At 44.1% G+C, this 18,538-nt stretch overlaps 1 protein-coding gene across 3 annotated transcripts in view; it reads left to right on the top strand.

Annotated features, from left to right (window-relative positions):
* RBKS (ribokinase) overlaps positions 1-18,538 on the top strand; it is a 114,158-nt gene that overhangs the window by 18,993 nt on the left and 76,627 nt on the right. For all 3 annotated transcript variants that reach the window (XM_077813626.1, XM_077813624.1, XM_077813625.1), the window contains exon 2: positions 15,206-15,338. In XM_077813626.1, coding sequence (XP_077669752.1) covers positions 15,206-15,338 — 133 coding nt within the window. The remainder of the gene's footprint in view (positions 1-15,205; positions 15,339-18,538) is intronic.

Below are 18,538 nucleotides of genomic sequence, written 5' to 3'. Positions count from 1 at the left end.
TCTCCCTCTAGCGCAGTGGTGCTCAACTTATTTGTAGGGTTGCCAACTTCCTAATCACACAAAACCAAACACCATGCCCTGCTGCTTCTCTGAGGCCCCGCCCCACTCACTCTTTCCCCCTCCCTCCGTCGCTCCCTCTCCCCCACCCTCACTCACTTTCAGCGGGTTGGGGCAGGGGGTTGAGGTGCGGGAGGGAGGGAGAGAGGGCTTCTGCTATAGGTGTGGGCTCCAGGTTGGGGCCAGAAATGAGGGTTTCAGGGCGTGGGAGGGGGCTCCGAGCTAGGGATGAAGGGTTTGGGGTGTGGGAGGGGCTGCAGGGGCAGGGGTTCGGGGTGCAGACCCTGGGAGGGAATTAGGGTGCAGGAGGAGGTTCCAACCTGGGGCAGGGGGTTGGAGTGTAGGAGGGGGTTCAGGGTGCAGACTCCAGCCGGGCGGTGCTTACCTCAGGTGGCTCCCACAAGCAGCCGGCATGTCTGGCTCCTAGGCGGAGGGGCCAGGGGGTCTGCATGCTGCCCGCGTGGGCTGCATCACACAATATATATTCTACTTGATGATGTCACTTGGGCCACAGCTATGTGCTGATTGGGCCTCAACTGGCCTGCAGGTTGAGAACCACTGCTCTAGCAGCTGGATCTGTAAATTTCCTATTTATTCATAGCAAAAAGGAGTAGCTGTAACTTAAGTATTAGGGGCTTGTGCTCTTAACACAGAAGGTCTCCCTTTTGCTTTTTGATGAGAACCTTGGTGTGTCTATGCAGGGTTTGAAAAAACTACCCCACACTTATGAGCCAAAGCACTTAAGCCTACTACCCCAAGGTGAAACATACCTGAACTGTCACACTCTGACAGCCAAACGTTCCCCTCAATAATAAAAAGGAATACAAGAGTTGTGTGATGTTTTTAACTGTAATATCATCAGTCAATTTTCTATTTAATATTTTTATATGTAGCTTACTACATCTCTTGTATTATACCTTCTTTCCCTTTCTGGCTTCATTCCACATTTTTTTCCTTATCTTTTCTTTAATAGATCATGGTGTATCATTTCCTGAGTTGCCTTTAGTGTCACTTTCTTCTTATCTCTCTCCATTTCTTATCTTTCTCTATTTCTGCATTTTATGCTCTACCTCCTCTGATGTATTTTGTCTTTTTTCCTCCTACCTCTGATCTCCCCAAAAATCTCTTTCACTCTCTCACTACTGCATTTTCCTGCCTACCCCCACGCCAGTCCATGCATACATATGTAGACCTTCATAGTGTTACCAGATACCTACTAAGTAAAGGACTAAACCTATTAGTCCAAGACTGACATGAAAGATAGGGAGGGGATGGCACTGACCAGGGTCAATGCCCATGTGAGAAACCAAGAGTCTTTCTTACCCCCAGCTACAGAGAAATGAGAGCCAGTTTCCTCCTTCCCAGAACAGCGCCAGTACATTCCTTCACTGTTGCTCATAGCTTTCCCAAGCAACACCTGTAGAACGAAACTGACCTATTTCTTTTCAGTTACACTATCACAGGGGCAGTGAAAATGATCAAAACTCTAATCAGTTTTCTTTCTGCTATAGCTAAGCCCTGGTCTATACTAGGACTTTAGGTCGAATTTAGCAGAGTTAAATCAATGTAAACCTGCACCCGTCCACACGATGAAGCCCTTTATTTTGACTTAAAGGGCTCTTAAAATCGATTTCCGTACTCCACCCCTGCCAAGTGGATTAGTGCTTAAATCGGCCTTGCCGGGTCGAATTTGGGGTACTGTGGACACAATTCGACGGTATTGGCCTCCGGGAGCTATCCCAGAGTGCTCCATTGTGACCACTCTGGACAGCACTCTCAACTCAGATGCACTGGCCAGGTAGACAGGAAAAGAACCGCGAACTTTTGAATCTCATTTCCTGTTTGGCCAGCGTGGCAAGCTGCAGGTGACCATGCAGAGCTCATCAGCAGAGGTGACCATGATGGAGTCCCAGAATCGCAAAAGAGCTCCAGCATGGACTGAACGGGAGGTACGGGATCTGATCGCTGTATGGGGAGAGGAATCCGTGCTATCAGAACTCCGTTCCAGTTTTTGAAATGCCAAAACCTTTGTCAAAATCTCCCAGGGCATGAAGGACAGAGGTCATAACAGGGACCCGAAGCAGTGCCACGTGAAACTTAAGGAGCTGAGGCAAGCCTACCAGAAAACCAGAGAGGCGAACGGCCGCTCCGGGTCAGAGCCCCAAACATGCCGCTTCTATGATGAGCTGCATGCCATTTTAGGAGGTTCAGCCACCACTACCCCAGCCGTGTTGTTTGACTCCTTCAATGGAGATGGAGGCAACACGGAAGCAGGTTTTGGGGACGAAGAAGATGATGATGATGAGGAGGTTGTAGATCGCTCACAGCAAGCAAGCAGAGAAACCGTTTTTCCCGACAGCCAGGAACTGTTTCTCACCCTGGACCTGGAGCCAGTACCCCCTGAACCCACCCAAGGCTGCCTCCTGGACCCGGCAGGCGGAGAAGGGACCTCCGGTGAGTGTACCTTTTAAAATACTATACATGGTTTAAAAGCAAGCATGTGAAAGGATTAATTTGCCCTGGCATTCGTGGCTCTCCTGGATGTACTCCCAAAGCCTTTGCAAAAGGTTTCTGGGGAGGGCAGCCTTATTGCGTCCTCCATAGTAGGACACTTTACCACTCCAGGCCAGTAACACGTACTCGGGAATCATTGTACAACAAAGCATTGCAGTGTATGTTTGCTGGCGTTCAAACAACATCCATTCTTTATCTCTCTGTGTTATCCTCAGTAGAGTGAGATATCATTCATGGTCACCTGGTTGAAATAGGGTGCTTTTCTTCAGGGGACACTGAGAGGTGCCCGTTCCTGCTGGGCTGTTTGCCTGTGGCTGAACAGAAATGTTCCCCGCTGTTAGCCACAGGGAGGGGGGAGGGTTGAGGGGTTAGCCACGCGGTGGGGGGAGGCAAAATGCGACCTTGTAACGAAAGCACATGTGCTATGTATGTAATGTTAACAGCAAGGTTTACCCTGAAAGACTGTAGCCACTGTTTTATAAAATGTCTTTTTAAATACCGCTGTCCCTTTTTTTTTCTCCACCAGCTGCATGTGTTTCAATGATCACAGGATCTTCTCCTTCTCAGAGACTAGTGAAGATTAGAAAGAAAAAAAACACACTTGTGATGAAATGTTCTCTGAGCTCATGCAGTCCTCCCACACTGACAGAGCACAGACGAATGCATGGAGGCAAATAATGTCAGAGTGCAGGAAAGCACAAAATGACTGGGAGGAGAGGTGGCGGCCTGAAGAGAGTAAGTGGCAGGCTGAAGAGGGTAAGTGGCGGGCTGAAGACAGGGCTGAAGCTCAAATGTGGCGGCAGTGTGATGAGAGGAGGCAGGATTCAATGCTGAGGCTGCTGGAGGACCAAACCAGTATGCTCCAGTGTATGGTTGAGCTGCAGCAAAGGCAGCTGGAGCACAGACTGCCACTACAGCCCCTGTGTAACCAACCGCCCTCCTCCCCAAGTTCCATAGCCTCCACACCCAGACGCCCAAGAACGCGGTGGGGGGGCCACCGGCCAACCAGTCACTCCGCCACAGAGGATTGCCCAAAAAAAAGAAGGCTGGCATTCAATAAATTTTAAAGTTGTAAACTTTTAAAGTGCTGTGTGGCATTTTTCTTCCCTCCTCCACCGCGCCTCCTGGGCTACCTTGGTAGTCATCCCCCTATTTGTGTGATGAATGAATAAAGAATGCATGAATGTGAAGCAACAATGACTTTATTGCCTCTGCAAGCAATGATTAAAGGGAGGAGGGGAGGGAGGTTAGCTTGCAGGGAAGTAGAGTGAACCAAGGGGCGGGGGCTTTCATCAAGGAGAAACAAACAGAACTTTCACACCGTAGCCTGGCCAGTCAAGAACCTGGTTTGCAAAGCTTCTCTGATGCGTACCGCGCCCTCCTGTGCTCTTCTAACTGCCCTGGTGTCCGGCTGCGCGTAACCAGCTGCCAGGCAATTTGCCTCAACCTCCCACCCCGCCATAAACATCTCCCCCTTACTCTCACAGATATTGTGGATCACACAGCAAACAGTAATAACAGTGGGAATATTGGTTTTGCTGAGGTCTAAGTGAGTCAGTAAACTGCGCCAGCGAGCCTTTAAACGTCCAAATGCACATTCTACCACCATTCTGCACGTGCTCAGCCTGTAGTTGAACAGCTCCTTACTACTGTCCAGGCTGCCTGTGTACGGCTTCATGAGCCATGGCATTAAGGGGTAGGCTGGGTCCCCAAGGATACATATAGGCATTTCAATGTCCCCAACACTTATTTTCTGATCTGGGAATAAAGTCCCTTCCTGCAGCTTTTGAAACAGACCAGAGTTCCTGAAGATGCGAGCGTCATGTACCTTTCCCGGCCATCCCACGTTGATGTTGGTGAAACGTCCCTTGTGATCCACCAGTGCTTGCAGCACTATTGAAAAGTACCCCTTGCGGTTTATGTACTCGGCGGCTTGGTGCTCCGGTGCCAAGATAGGGATATGGGTTCCGTCTATGGCCCCACCACCGTTAGGGAATCCCACTGCAGCAAAGTCTTCCACTATGACCTGCACATTTCCCAGGGTCACTACCCTTAATATCAGCAGATCTTTGATTGCATGGGCTACTTGGATCACAGCAGCCCCCACAGTAGATTTGCCCACTCCAAATTGATTCCCGACTGACCGGTAGCTGTCTGGCGTTGCAAGCTTCCACAGGGCTATCGCCACTCGCTTCTCAACTGTGAGGGCTGCTCTCATCTTGGTATTCATGCGCTTCAGGGCAGGGGAAAGCAAGTCACAAAGTTCCATGAAAGTGCCCTTACACATGCGAAAGTTTCACAGCCACTGGGAATCGTCCCAGACCCGCAACACTATGCAGTCCCACCAGTCTGTGCTTGTTTTCCGAGCCCAGAATCGGCGTTCCACAGCATGAACCTGCCCCATTAGCACCATGATGCATGCATTGGCAGGGCCCATGCTTTCAGAGAAATCTGTGTCCATGTCCTGATCACTCACGTGACCGCGCTGACGTCGCCTCCTCGCCCGGTATCGCTCTGCCAGGTTCTGGTGCTGCATATCCTGCTGGATAATGCGTGTGGTGTTTAATGTGCTCCTAATTGCCAAAGTGAGCCGAGCGGCCTCCATGCTTGCCTTGGTATGGTGTCCGCACAGAAAAAAGGCGCGGAACGATTGTCTGCTGTTGCTCTGACAGAGGGAGGGGCGACTGACGACATGGCTTACAGGGTTGGCTTCAGGGAGCTAAAATCAACAAAGGGGGTGGCTTTACATCAAGGAGTATTTCAGGCAGGACTTCACGGAGGGTTCCAATAAGAAATGGTGCACCTAAGTAATTGTTCTTATTGGAACAAGGAGGTTAGTCTGGCCTCTGATTGATATATGGCTAGATTTACCTCGCTGCACCTTCTCTGTGAGTGACTGCAGTGTGACCTAGAGGGATGAGTCCCCTAGAAGGGGGAGGGGGGGAAACAAATGAGTACAAAACAAATCTGGTCTATTTCTTGTTTTGATCCACTCCATCTATCTTTTACATCTTTGGCTGGCAGCAGACAGTGCTGCTCTGCAGAAGATGGTACAATACGACTGCTAGCCATCCTCATCTCTTGCCTGCCCAGCAGAAGATGGTGCAATATGACTGCTATTCATCCTCATCTCTTGCCTGCCCAGCAGAAGATGGTACAGTACGACTGCTAGCAATCCGTATCGTCTGCCTGCTCACCATAATACAGTTCAATAGGACTGACTGCAGGACTAAAGAGAATGACCTGGTCAAGTCACTCCAAATTTGGTCCCTGCGCCCATGTCTGCCCAGGCGCCCCTGGCCGACGTGGCCAGGAGCACCTCGGACATGACGATGACGGCTACCAGTCGTATTGCATCGTCTGCTGCCAGAACGCAGTGGGTTGCTGCTACTGTGTAGCAATGCAGTACCGCGTCTGCCAGCACCCAGGAGACATATGGTGACGGTTACCTGAGTGGGCTCCATGCTTGCCGTGGTATGGCGTCTGCACAGGTAAATCAGGAAAAAAGGCGCGAAACAATTGTCTGCCCTTGCTTTCACAGAGGGAGGGAGGGAACGGGGGCCTGAGGATATGTACCCAGAACCACCCGCGACAATGTTTTAGCCCCATCAGGCATTGGGATCTCAACCCAGAATTCCAATGGGCAGCGGAGACTGCGGAAACTGTGGGATAGCTACCCACAGTGCAACACTCCGGAAGTCAACGCTTGCCTCGGTACTGTTTAAGCACTCCGCCAAGTTAATGCACTTAATGCACTTAGAGCATTTTCTGTGGGGACACACACACTCGAATATATAAAACCGATTTCTAAAAAAACGACTTCTATAAATTCGACCTAATTCCGAAGTGTAGACATACCCTTAGAAAAATCCTGGGCACCAGCTGAGGCACAGGAGCTGTCTGTCAGCAGATTCCAGAAGGCAGCATTGCGTTGATTTATACTACTTTAATATTTAGAGGGTTATCTTTGGAGCCATAATTTCTAAAGACTAGAAATGTAGTCTGTTTTTAATAAAAGCGCAGATAATTAAAAAGTGAAAGGTATTCACCTAGGAAAGCTTCCTACTTATCACAGAGGATGAGTAGATTTTTATCATAGTATTTTCTCACCAACAAAATATCCTGTTGGGTATGTTCTGGAGTGTGGAATGAAATGATTCCAGGGCCCTATACTTTGAGAGACCATATTTAATGATTGTTGTTGGCCAGAGACTGCCTTCCTCAATGGATTTGTAATCCTATTATTAGAGTCAGAGATGGGCTTGTTTCAAAATAATGACTCGGATCTAGTGGAGATTGGTGTATCCAAATGCCACTTACTTGAATGTGTTCATTATCCTGTATTATCCTGGTTACATGTTGGCTGAGTGAAGCCTAAACTGAAGATTGTTCTAGTGGTACTAGTAATTTGCAGCCTGTGTGTCGATTCTTTAAGATGCACTTTACAGCTGAACCTAATGAAATGTTATACACTTATCAGAATTCTTGTCTTGGGGTGCATAATTTCAGAACAACAACTCATTGGGGGAAATATTTGTGATAACCATGTTTCCTCCTCCTAATCTTTAGTTTTCTGAAGTGTGATTAGATAGTAACAACGTTTAGATTTTGTTACTATAGATTGTAACATTAATAAAGCAAACTGTTTGTGTGTTGAAGATGTAGCTATTTAACCATAAACTGAGTTCCTGCCCTGATTTTAGAGAGTTGCAGATTGAAAGCAGGGAGAACACACTTCACATCCCATTGTTACCATAAACTATTTCATTGAACACACAAGTATATTAGTTTCCCCTTCAGTAAATGACATTTCTATAACCTGTTTTGAGAGCCTCAGATAGAACATGAGTATTAGCAAATTAAGCTTCCCAACACTTCTATGTGATAGATAAATATTGTACTTGTTGCATAATAATGAAATGGAGGCACAGAGCATTTCAGTGATTTAGGCAAGTCATGAAGTGAGGCAATAGTAGAGAAGAATAGAATCCAGGAGTCCTGACTTGCAGACCTCCCTGGCCTAACCACTAGACCACATTGTTTCCACTTTGTTAAATGATTATCATTCAATCCCTTCTCACAATATTATATATTTTATGTCCATATATGTCTTGCCTACCCTGATCTGTCCTCAAGGACACAAAAGTCAGTTTTTGGGTGGGCTATGATGATTTTTAATTTAAGTAACTGATATTTTATCATAGTATACTCTTCTAAACATATAAGCGGTCTTCTTCAACACTGGACAAACTGAAGAAATCTAAAAAGTGTTCTGTGCCAACATTGCAATCAGATCTCCTAAAAAAGAAATACACAGTTGCAGTTCCAAAAATAATGTAATCAAGAGAGACATCAAGGAAGAACAACGTGGGAGAGAAATCAAGTTAGAGTGGTAATTTTGAAAATTTCCATAGTCTTTTTAAATACAGGGCAGATGTTTGGTAAGAATGATGGAATGTTTTCTGAGTCTTAAATGTTTGAAGATAGATTCATATTATATTTTTAATTTCCTTACAGCCTAGAATTTACAGTAGATTTACAGATTTTGTTTTTTCCTGTTTTTTAGCCAGTTTATAGAGTGGTCAAAATCTTTAGAAAATTTGAAATTTCAACAAAAAATGTTGATGGAAAAATTCCAAGACTTTTGATGATTTTTTTCTGCACTTTGCAACCGTCTATAATAGTAACTTTTAGTCACTACTGACCTGGACTGGTTTGAAACCAGGGATATACAAGTGAAAGGCTCCCCTAATCCATTCTCAATCCTGCAAGCCATTCTCTCCACATATCATGGAGGTGCAGCTTCATGAAAATGGATTAGAATATAAGAAGATCATTAAAATCAGATATTGAAAGAATTGCTGTATTTTTGTCTACATCCCATCTGATGCAGGATTGTTTCCTCTAGCATATTCTCTAGCATTTTGACTAGCTAAATTTTAAATGACTCAAGTGATGGGTTTTTTTCACCACTTTTCAACTATGTGTTTGTATGGTCCTTAGCGTAACAGGGTCCAGTGGTTATGGGAGCTGGATAGGCACTTGCTACACTGTCTCTAAACCCACATGGGACTCCCCAATACTGGGGAATTCCAAGCAGGGCAGATACAGCCAGTTTTTTCCCCTTTGCACTGAAAGAGTGACTCAGAGGGAGCAGAGCCAGGTTTTAGCCCATATATTTTATTACTTTACTTTTGCAAGCAGCATTTCTGCATTGTTCTGTTATTATCTGTATTGAGGTAGCACCTAGAGACCAAGATCCCATTGTGCTGGGCACTGTACAAATGTATAATAAAGTAGCATGGCAGTCCCTTCGCCAAAATACATACGTACGAAGTATAACATCACAGACAGTAAGTCATTACAACAAACAGAAGGAGAAGCACAATGAAGAAATGAGACAATAATGTTTGGCAAAGTAAGCAGGAGTCACAGCATGCCAGATGACTAGCTATGTCAAATTCTACTCTCACCTTGTGGTTCAAGAAGAATGCTTGGAATTTTTTTTTTTTTTTGTCTTCTAGTGTAATTGGTGTTCACTTTAAATAATGATGTATTGAAGTGGACATGAAAATTCTCTTGTTCCCCTCTAAATTGCCTATTAGAACATGTAATTTTAAAAATAAAATGTATTGCTAGTCAGTAGTTTTACTCTCTACAAAACTAGTAAGCTATATACTATATTTGTTTGATAATACTTAATATGTAGCACTTGTATTAATTTACACATTAAAAGCCTGCATAGACATTAACAAATTAATTTTCAAGCTTTATTTAGAAGTAAAACCTTACAGCTTGATTAATTTAAAAACTAATTTATGCAAGCACAGCTTCCCCTCCGCCCCCCACTCCCTTAGTCTTTCCATCTTTGGCTATGATCTCACCACTACTTGGATGGGAGCTCTTCAAAGAAAATCCAGAATACTGTGGAAAGTAGATGGAACTTTTCCCTATGAGAGAGTGTTGAACTTGTGCCCCAGCAAGGTATTGAGGGGCTCTGTACTGTTTGCAATTCCATCATTCCTGAGATGTTTATTTTTTTTAAAATGCTAACCATTCGTACCCTTTAAGGACCTCATGGAACCTTACATAGTAGAAGAGAAATTCTAACTTAGGTACTTTCATTCTGCCTAACTAAATCCTCTAAAGTTTCAATTCGATATGGTATTCTTCACTTCCTGTCCAAAACTGAATTGTTCTTGTACACCATTAAACACCTGCTGCATCTTGTCCAAGAACAGATTGTATTTCAGAGATAAGTTAACTGATTCCTCTACTTGTTGTGTGTTAAGCATTTCGGGATCTTTCAGCATGAAAGGTGCTCTATAAATGTGAAATAATATAATTATTAAGCCCACAATTTGCAAAACACGTGTTATATATTTTATAATTTTATATTTCATTTATTGAATGGGGAAATATGTCAAAACTGGACAGTGTTATCCGTAGCATGTAAGGTTTCAGTATGTAGTTGGTGTGCAATATATAGCATTTATTCTTTACAGAATTGAGCAGAAATTGCTCCATAAGCTAAGATGTAGGCTGTTCAGTTTTCCACTTAAATCCATTTGCTATCTAGTTTAATGTTTTCAAGTTACGTCAAAGTTGTAAATTGCGTTACACAACATTGCATATAACCATTTGAAAATTGGTGTAACAGTTTTTCTAATTAACTTGTTTAGCCTAGTTTTTTACTAACATTAGCTGTTTCGTCATTTTTAATGTATTATGAGTACTCTTTGTGACACCATCAATAACCTAAGAACTCACATGGTTCCTTAATCATACAGATTACTCATCATTGCCTGTTCATAACAGAAGCCTGAATTGCATGTTAAGATTGTCTGATGATCAAAATCTAGTATTCGCTTATCATTGCAGAATTAAATGACAAGATAATAGCATTATATTAGAACAATGTTTCTTTTGATTGAATACCTGTTTCAGTAAAAGTGAAATCTCCAGATCTATATATATAGATCAGTACTGTGAATGTGTTTAATAATAGGATTGAAGTGGAGAAGTGTCCTAAATGATCAGAGATCATTTTTTTAAGCCAGATCAGTTTTTTAGAGTGAATTACTTAGAACTAGCTGAATATTTTTTGCCTAATTTGCTTGGAATAGTTGTAAAATTGCATAATTGTAATTCACTGTTCTAGCTTGATCTTTGGTCTTCATATTGCACATTCTCATAAACAACAACAAAGGTCATCTTCCCATATTAAGCAAGCTGGTTGCTTCCCACAGGCACTAGTTATGCTATGTTTCAGAGTAACAGCCGTGTTAGTCTGTATTCGCAAAAAGAAAAGGAGTACTTGTGGCACCTTAGAGACTAACCAATTTATTTGAGCATAAGCTTTCCGATGAAGTGAGGTGTAGCTCACGAAAGCTTATGCTCAGATAAATTGGTTAGTCTCTAAGGTGCCACAAGTAATCCTTTTCTAGTTATGCTATGCTGCTTTAAACACTGAGGGCTGAATTCCCATCTCACTTACCCTGCTTTCACATGAGTTTAGTTCCATTGACTTAATTGTGAGTTACTTCTGATTTACATCAGTGTGACTGAGAAGAACAGCTCTGTTCACTGTTAAATCAAGAATCTATATGAGTCTGCTTCTTGGAAAGTGTACATGAACTCAGAGAGCAGGACTACCTGACTTCTGTTGGGAAGCTGTGGTTACAGACCTTTGTTTAAATATATTGTAGCTTTTGTTGAGCCTAATCATATCTAGAATAAATCCCAGTCTCCTGGAAAAGTCTTCAGGAATGAAAGTGAATTAGCAGTGGATACACGCTTTCTTAATCTAATTTCAAAGTTGAGTGAAATGACTGTTCATTATGAAATGACATATAGCTTTAGAAGGTTGCCTGCACTTACTACGATGTTGTCACAATGGGAGTCTTTTGAAAGCTGCAAAACACAGCCATGCTCAGCTCCACAGCCATCAATATTTTGGTTCCCTACAAGGCATTGTTCTGATGACACATGAATTAGTGCAAGAAGCAGTCAATTGTAATGGTTGCCATTAAAAGTCAGCATGCACCCACATTAACTACACAATGGTATTTGAGATCTTGCAGTTATCCCCTCTTCTCAGTATAGGGAAACACTGCAGAATGTGACATGCCTCTGGGTGGCAATCATTTGTAAATGCTGACTTTATTTCAACACTTCATAACCCATCCGTTGATTGATTTTTTAAAAAAATCTATGTATTTTGGTTTAAAATAGCTGGAAACCTTCCACTTCTCCATCCTGTCTTTCCACTCCCATCTCCTTGGAAACAGGTGACACGGTTCAGGACTAGCTAGCGACACCTTTGATCCCTCCCTGATCTCTCCGAGTGCATCCGCATAGATGATAAGCCTTGTTCCTTCAACTCTTTCGGGGTGGAATCCCATGATTCTGCCACTCTTAGACCGGGCTCCAGTATCCTGTGTACCAACCATGATTGCCCAGCATGCCCAACAGGGATTGGCTGCCTGCAAGTCTGCCCTTCTTGAGCTGTGACCAGTGTTAAACACAGAGACAACAAATAGCCTTTTCAAAACAGGGTATTGTCTAATCATAGCAGTAGGAGTACAATATAGCAAGAGAAATGAAGGTTTGACATAATAAAAGATCTGCACACATCTGATTCTTGCCTAAAAGTTTAAGTAGGCCTAGTATATCCTAGACATCCCAACCTTTGGGGACTGGAGGTTCTCTCTCTCTCTCTCTCTCTCATGCCTTTCAGGGACTGTCTTTTTATCCACCACAAAGTTTTTTGTTTCATTTTTCCACCTGGATCCCCTCTACCCTTATATGATATTCATATTTATTCATATGGTTACAAGCCAGAGGTTGAATTCAACCTGGTCAGAGATGAAACTTCACATGAATGACACCTGCATTGTCTTTTAAGTATTGGGAAATAGAACCACCAGAAGCTATTATCTGCTTTCCTGCTCACATGCCTTTAGCTCCTTCAGGAATTAATCCTTTGGAATCATATAGAAAACAACACAATAACACTCAAAGAAAATACAATATTTAACCTATTTTAGGCAGTTTCCACGTCCTTCACAACAGGTACTTAGGAGTGATCCATTAGTACAGAGCTGTCCCATTTCAACTTTCTTCCAGATGAAAGGGTTAGGGATGTTCAGCCAGTGGCGAGATCTACTTGGCTGAACATCCTTTAATGCTCTGTAATTACAAACAGCCACAGGTATTCTGCTCCTCCTTGGGGAAAGCTCCACTGCATTCTTGCAAAAGCTCTGAACCTTCCCCTTTCCCTACTTCATAGCTTCCCCTCTGAGAATCTTTTTGCCACCAGCCTTCAAACCATTTTTTGGAGCTTGTCCACACAAGTGTTCAGTCAGCTGGATGAGTTGCTGTTGAGTGACAAAAGGCATTCTCTCCCAACAGGTGCTGAGCTTGTTGCATTTGGGGTAGCCTAGGAGGTAAAATATATTCTATTTTTTGAACCTTGTGTTTGGTATTCACTGTCACAAAGAAGCAGAATTTTGGGTAATATGACCAAATGCTGCTCTGCCATGGTATAGGACAACCTCTGTAGACTATTTATTATTAATACAACTGACATAGGGAGACTAGCCCTATGAATTCAGGTGAATTTTTTACACAGGAGTAGAGGTGATTTATTTATTTTGTTTTCTTGGAGTATTCAAAAAAATCTGCTAGAGTTAACAAAATATATCTTTTCAAAACAGAATGATTCCAGACTATCTTGTGTACAACTCTGGTGAATCTGCACCTGTACTAGTGCATTCAGTTCAGGGCACCTCGTCCCATGAAGATGTAGATGTAACTGGAGGAAATGCAAAGAAGAGCAAAATGATTAGGTGGCTGGAAGGTGTAATTTACAAAGAAAGATTAAAAGAGATAAATATGTACAGCATGTCTGAATGGCAGCTAAGAGGTGGTTGGACATGGTAATGATCTACAACTCTCTGAAGGGTATTGTCATAAATATAAAGGGAAGGGTAACCACCTTTCTGTATATAGTGCTATAAAATCCCTCCTGGCCACAGGCAAAACCCTTTCACCTGTAAAGGGTTAAGAAGCTAAGGTAACCTCGCTGGCACCTGACCCAAAATTACCAATGAGGGGACAAGATACTTTCTAATCTGGAGGGGGATGGGGGACAAAGGGTTTGGGCTGTCTGTGTGATGATTTTGCCTGGAACAGATCAGGAATGTAAGCCTTATAACTCCTGTAAAGTTAGTAAGTAATCTAGCTAGAAAATGCGTTAGATTTTCTTTTGTTTGATGGCTTGTAAAATAAGCTGTGCTGGAGGGAATATGTATTCCTGTTTTTGTGTCTTTTTATAACTTCAGGTTTTGCCTAGAGGGATTCTCTATGTTTTGAATCTGATTACCCTGTAAGGTATTTACCATCCTGATTTTACAGAGGTGATTCTTTTTCTTCAGTTAACACTCTTCTTTTAAGAACCTGATTGATTTTTCATTGTTCTTAAGATCCAAGGGTTTGGGTCTGTGTTCACCTGGACCAGTTGGTGAGGATTATTATGAAGGCTTCCCCAGGAAAGGGGGTGAAGGGCTTGGGGGGGATATTTTGGGGGAAGGCGTCTCCAAGTGGGCTCTTTCCCTGTTCTTTGTTTAACGCTCTTGGTGGTGGCAGCATAGGGTTCAAGGACAAGGCAAAGTTTGTACCTTGGGGAAGTTTTTAACCTAAGCTGGTAAGAATAAGCCTGGGGGGTCTGTCATGCAGGTCCCCACATCTGTCCCTAGAGTTCAGAGTGGGGAAGGAACCTTGACAGGTATAAATACCAATGTGAGAGAAAAATTTCTGTAGGGTAGTCAAAGGAGGTATAATTAGCACAGGCACTGACTTTGTCCTTTCCCTGGGGGTGCTTGACCCCCGCTCCACTCCAGGACCTGCCCCCACCCTCCAACCTACTCTGAGCACACCCCACCCTCACTCCTCCCCTTCCTCCTCCTCCCCATCACCTCCTGAAGTCCACTAAACAGCTGATCCATGGCAAGTGGGAGGGAGGGGGAGGCACTGATTGGCGGGGCCCACCAGTGGGCAGGAGCTGATGTGGGGGCTGCTGGTGGGTCCACAGCACCCACCATTTTTTTTCCCGTGGGTGTTCCAGCCCTGGAGAACCCACAGAGTCGGCACCTATGATAATTAGCTATAATGAGATGAAATTAACAATATAAAAATTTAGGCTGAATATCAGGGTAAAACTTCCTAACAGTGAGATCTATTGTTTTATTAATGTATTTATTTCTATGGTAGTAGCTCCTAGGGATCCCAGTCATGGGCCAGGACCTCATTATCCTAGGTGCTGTACAAACTTGTGACAAAAAAAACAGTTCCTCCTTTGCTTAGAACTTCTAAAACTAGATTGGACAAAGCATTTATAAAATATGGTAGGAAACAACCTGACATGGGTACTAGATGAACTAGATAACCCAACAGGTCTCTCATATCTTCAGTTTTTGTGATTTATTGAATGAAAGGCTAACTCATCACTGCCTCCTGCTGTAGCACCAGCTTGAACATTGGTGCCACTTAGGATTGTATCAATGTAACTCTTATTTTTACGACTCTTGACCTATCAGTTACTAATATATGTTTTGTTTTTAAATTGCAATAGCCTTACCACTCGTCTGCCAAAAGCTGGAGAAACTATCCATGGACATAAGTTTTTCGTTGGTTTTGGGGGGAAAGGAGCCAATCAGTGCATCCAGGCTGCTCGACTTGGGGCCAAGACCTTGATGATTTGTAAGGTAAGCATTTTCTTGAGGCCACTGGATAACAACCAAGCCAAATGTTCATCCAAGCTTCAGTGGAACTTTTATGTGGTTGATAGAAAAGTTAACTCTCTTTTTAATGCATCTCTTCTCGTCTGGTTTTGGTTCGAAATGTATTAATAAAATACTGCCAGGGAAACTGTTCTTTTGGTATTTACAAGACAGCCAGAACAAAGAGTTGGTTAGAAGTCTGATGGGAATTGCATGTAATGAGAAACCACAAAGCCTAGAATAATGTCACCGGAGAGAACTTGAGATATTCAGAATTATACTGAGTTAAACTTGACCAGTTCCTCCTTTTTACCTTGTCCTGTATTGCAAGAACGAGAGGTAAATTGATGATATTTTCCGGTTCTGCATTCACCAGCCATGCTGTATTTACATATTTAATAATATATAATCAGCCTGGAATTCACTGCCATAAGTGGTCCCAGTCAAGTACTGATAGGCTAACAAACATTTTGGAAGGGATATAAAACTTCATTCTTCATGGTTTAAACCAACCTTTATTAGGGATTAGAATGAGATCTTTGCAGGGAGCAGGGAACCACAGATTATCCTACATGTGCCTGCTGTGGAATTTCATGAATCTTCCTCTGAAGCATCTGAGTGCTGGCTCCTGTTGGAGACAAGCTTCTGGGCTGGATGGATCGTGGGTCTGGTTCAGTCAGGCAGTTCCTATATTCCTGTGTTATTACACCTTGATTTTGGAAAGGGATGATAATTTTATTACTGTTAATAACATCTGTTGGTATACAGGGAACGATAAGGATAATTAAATGTTCTGGTTCAGGGCTGATCACTGCTAGGATTAAGATGGAACTCCCTCCCCTTCTAGCCTTTACCTGCCCTGCTGTAACCATATAGAGCATTCCACACTTGACTGGATGCACTGCTTTCCCCCCCCCCCATCCCCCATTCTACTGAAGTACCAGATATTGGCCATGGGTAGCGACTGGAAACCAGGTTTGATGGACCAATGTCTCTTCTAAGAGGGCAGATATGATTAGAAAGAATGGAATTTTTATTCATAATGAGGTCCACAGATCAATGACCTTGGGGTACTCTGCTCTATGCAGCCTTGGAGGCAGACCAAACCTGTCAATCAGTGGCAGGAGAGATGTGGCTCCACTTCTGAGAAACTGCCAGATTTCATCTGCCTCTCCAGCTCCTCCCCGTTGCAGAGCAATTATGAACAAGATGAAGGGGGAAAAGAACAGGGGAAGCTAAAAATCTTCAGACTGTCGGAGTCTGCCATTGTTGGCAAGGAGGATTCCTTTTCTCCTCAGTCACCAGGACTCTGTCCTTGCTAACCCACACAGAGTGCCGCATGGCAGAGAAGGCTAAGAGAGGGAAAGCCAACGGCTGCGTCTCCTGCACTTCCCTCACTGAGTACCTGTCCACATGGAGATCAGTGTCTGTTTTGCGGAGACCCTGGTCTCTCTCAAATGCTCAGGCAGGGACAGGGTTTCTAGCATCCTCTTTACGTATTTGAAAACTGTTTTCAGGTCTCCCCCCAGACTTTTTTTCTCAAGACTACATATGCCCGATTTTTGACCTTTCCTCATAGGTCAGGTTTTCTTAACCTTTTATCATTTTTGTTGTTTTCTTCTGGATTCTGTCCAGTTTTTCTACATCTTTCTAACTGGCTCCCAGTTGCGCTGCCGGTGAGTGCTGGGGGGCGGTTCTCCCCTGTCCCCAAGCCTGGGAGCCAGGGGAGCAGAGCAGCCTGGGGCCTCAGGCCTCCGCGGCTGGGAGCCGGGGGAGCTGGCCCCAGGCCTCTGCGGGGGGCTGTGTGGGGCCCCAGGCCTCCGTGGGGGACGGGGGCTGGCCACTTCCTGTGGGAAGTAGAGTGACCCAGCCCCAGCCTGTTCTGCTCCCCTGGCTCCCAGGCTTGGGGGGAGGGGGGAACTGCCCCCAGCACTCGTCGGCTGCAAGTCTAGGAGCCAGGGGAGCGGAGCAGGCTGGGGCCAGTCCCCCCCCTGAGGTGGCCTGGGCCAGGGCCCCACGCAGCTCCCACGCAGAGGCCTGGGGCCAGCCCCCCCACCTCCCCTCATGGTGGCCTGGGGCCCCACACTGCCCCCCCTCCCCCGCAGGGGGACTGCGTAGGGCACCCAAATAGCTAGGGACAGCCCTGACCTGATATGTGGACTTTGAAGTCTTTGTATGTATGTGACTGCTTTACCATTTAACAGCTGTTTTCTTGTTCTTTCTTTTTTTCTTATAATAAACCTTTAGTTTTAGATGCTAAAGGTTTGGCTGACAGTGTGGTATTTTGGGTACGATCCAGCCTAATACTGACCTGGCAATATGGCTGGCCCTTTGCGGTTCAGAAGAACATTTTGCAGAGTGAGAAGAGTTTTTAAATAACTCCTCACCTTACTGCACCGTGGTGCTGAGTGGGAGCCAGAGAACTGGAATGCAATAAAGGGGGCTGTATTATTTCTTTTTTTTTCTTTTTTTTTTTTCTTTTTTTGCTTCTTGATAACGAGTGTGGGGGATCAGGAGAATAGTTTGTGACTGGTTGGGGAATTTAACTTCAGAGTTACCCACCAGTCTTAGGAGTATCTGCTCTCACTTTTGCAGCCTGCCTCTGACCTTCGCATTTCCAGTGAGGGCTGCCCTTGGCCCTACCGGGTCACAAACAAGTCATCTTAAGGAATCAAAGTGCTTAACATCAAACAATGTTAATGCCTATGTTAGTGGATTATCCCAGGTTTTTGAAATTTCAGTCTTAAGATTTTGCCTTTCATAATTTGTTTTCAGTTTCACATTCTTTAATAATAATATGAGATGTTTACATGTTCATAGCCTATTTGATCCCAAAATTTCCAAGTGCTTTATAAGGCAGAGACATCCCTTAGGGGAGAATCTATTAATGGAGATTCTCTGTCAGTGGTTCTCAAAGTTTTGTACTGGTGACCCCTTTCACATAGCAAGCTTCTGAGTGCAACTCCCCCTAATAAATTAAAAACATTTTTTTATATATTTAGCACCATTATAAATGCTGGAGGCAAAGCGGGGTTTGGGATGAGGCTGACAGCTCATGATCCCCCCAGGTAATAACCTCGTGACCCCCTGCGGGGTTCTGACCCCCCCAGTTTGAGAACCCCTGCTCTATGTCCTAGTAAGGAGGAGAGGATGGAAGATAAAATACAGGTAGGATCTAATGAGAA

Source organism: Eretmochelys imbricata, chromosome 3, assembly GCF_965152235.1.
Source record: "Eretmochelys imbricata isolate rEreImb1 chromosome 3, rEreImb1.hap1, whole genome shotgun sequence".
In the NCBI taxonomy this organism is placed as follows: Eukaryota; Metazoa; Chordata; order Testudines; family Cheloniidae; genus Eretmochelys; species Eretmochelys imbricata.
The sequence above is the reverse complement of the archived record's forward strand: the minus strand, read 5'-3'. Positions and strand labels throughout refer to the sequence as shown.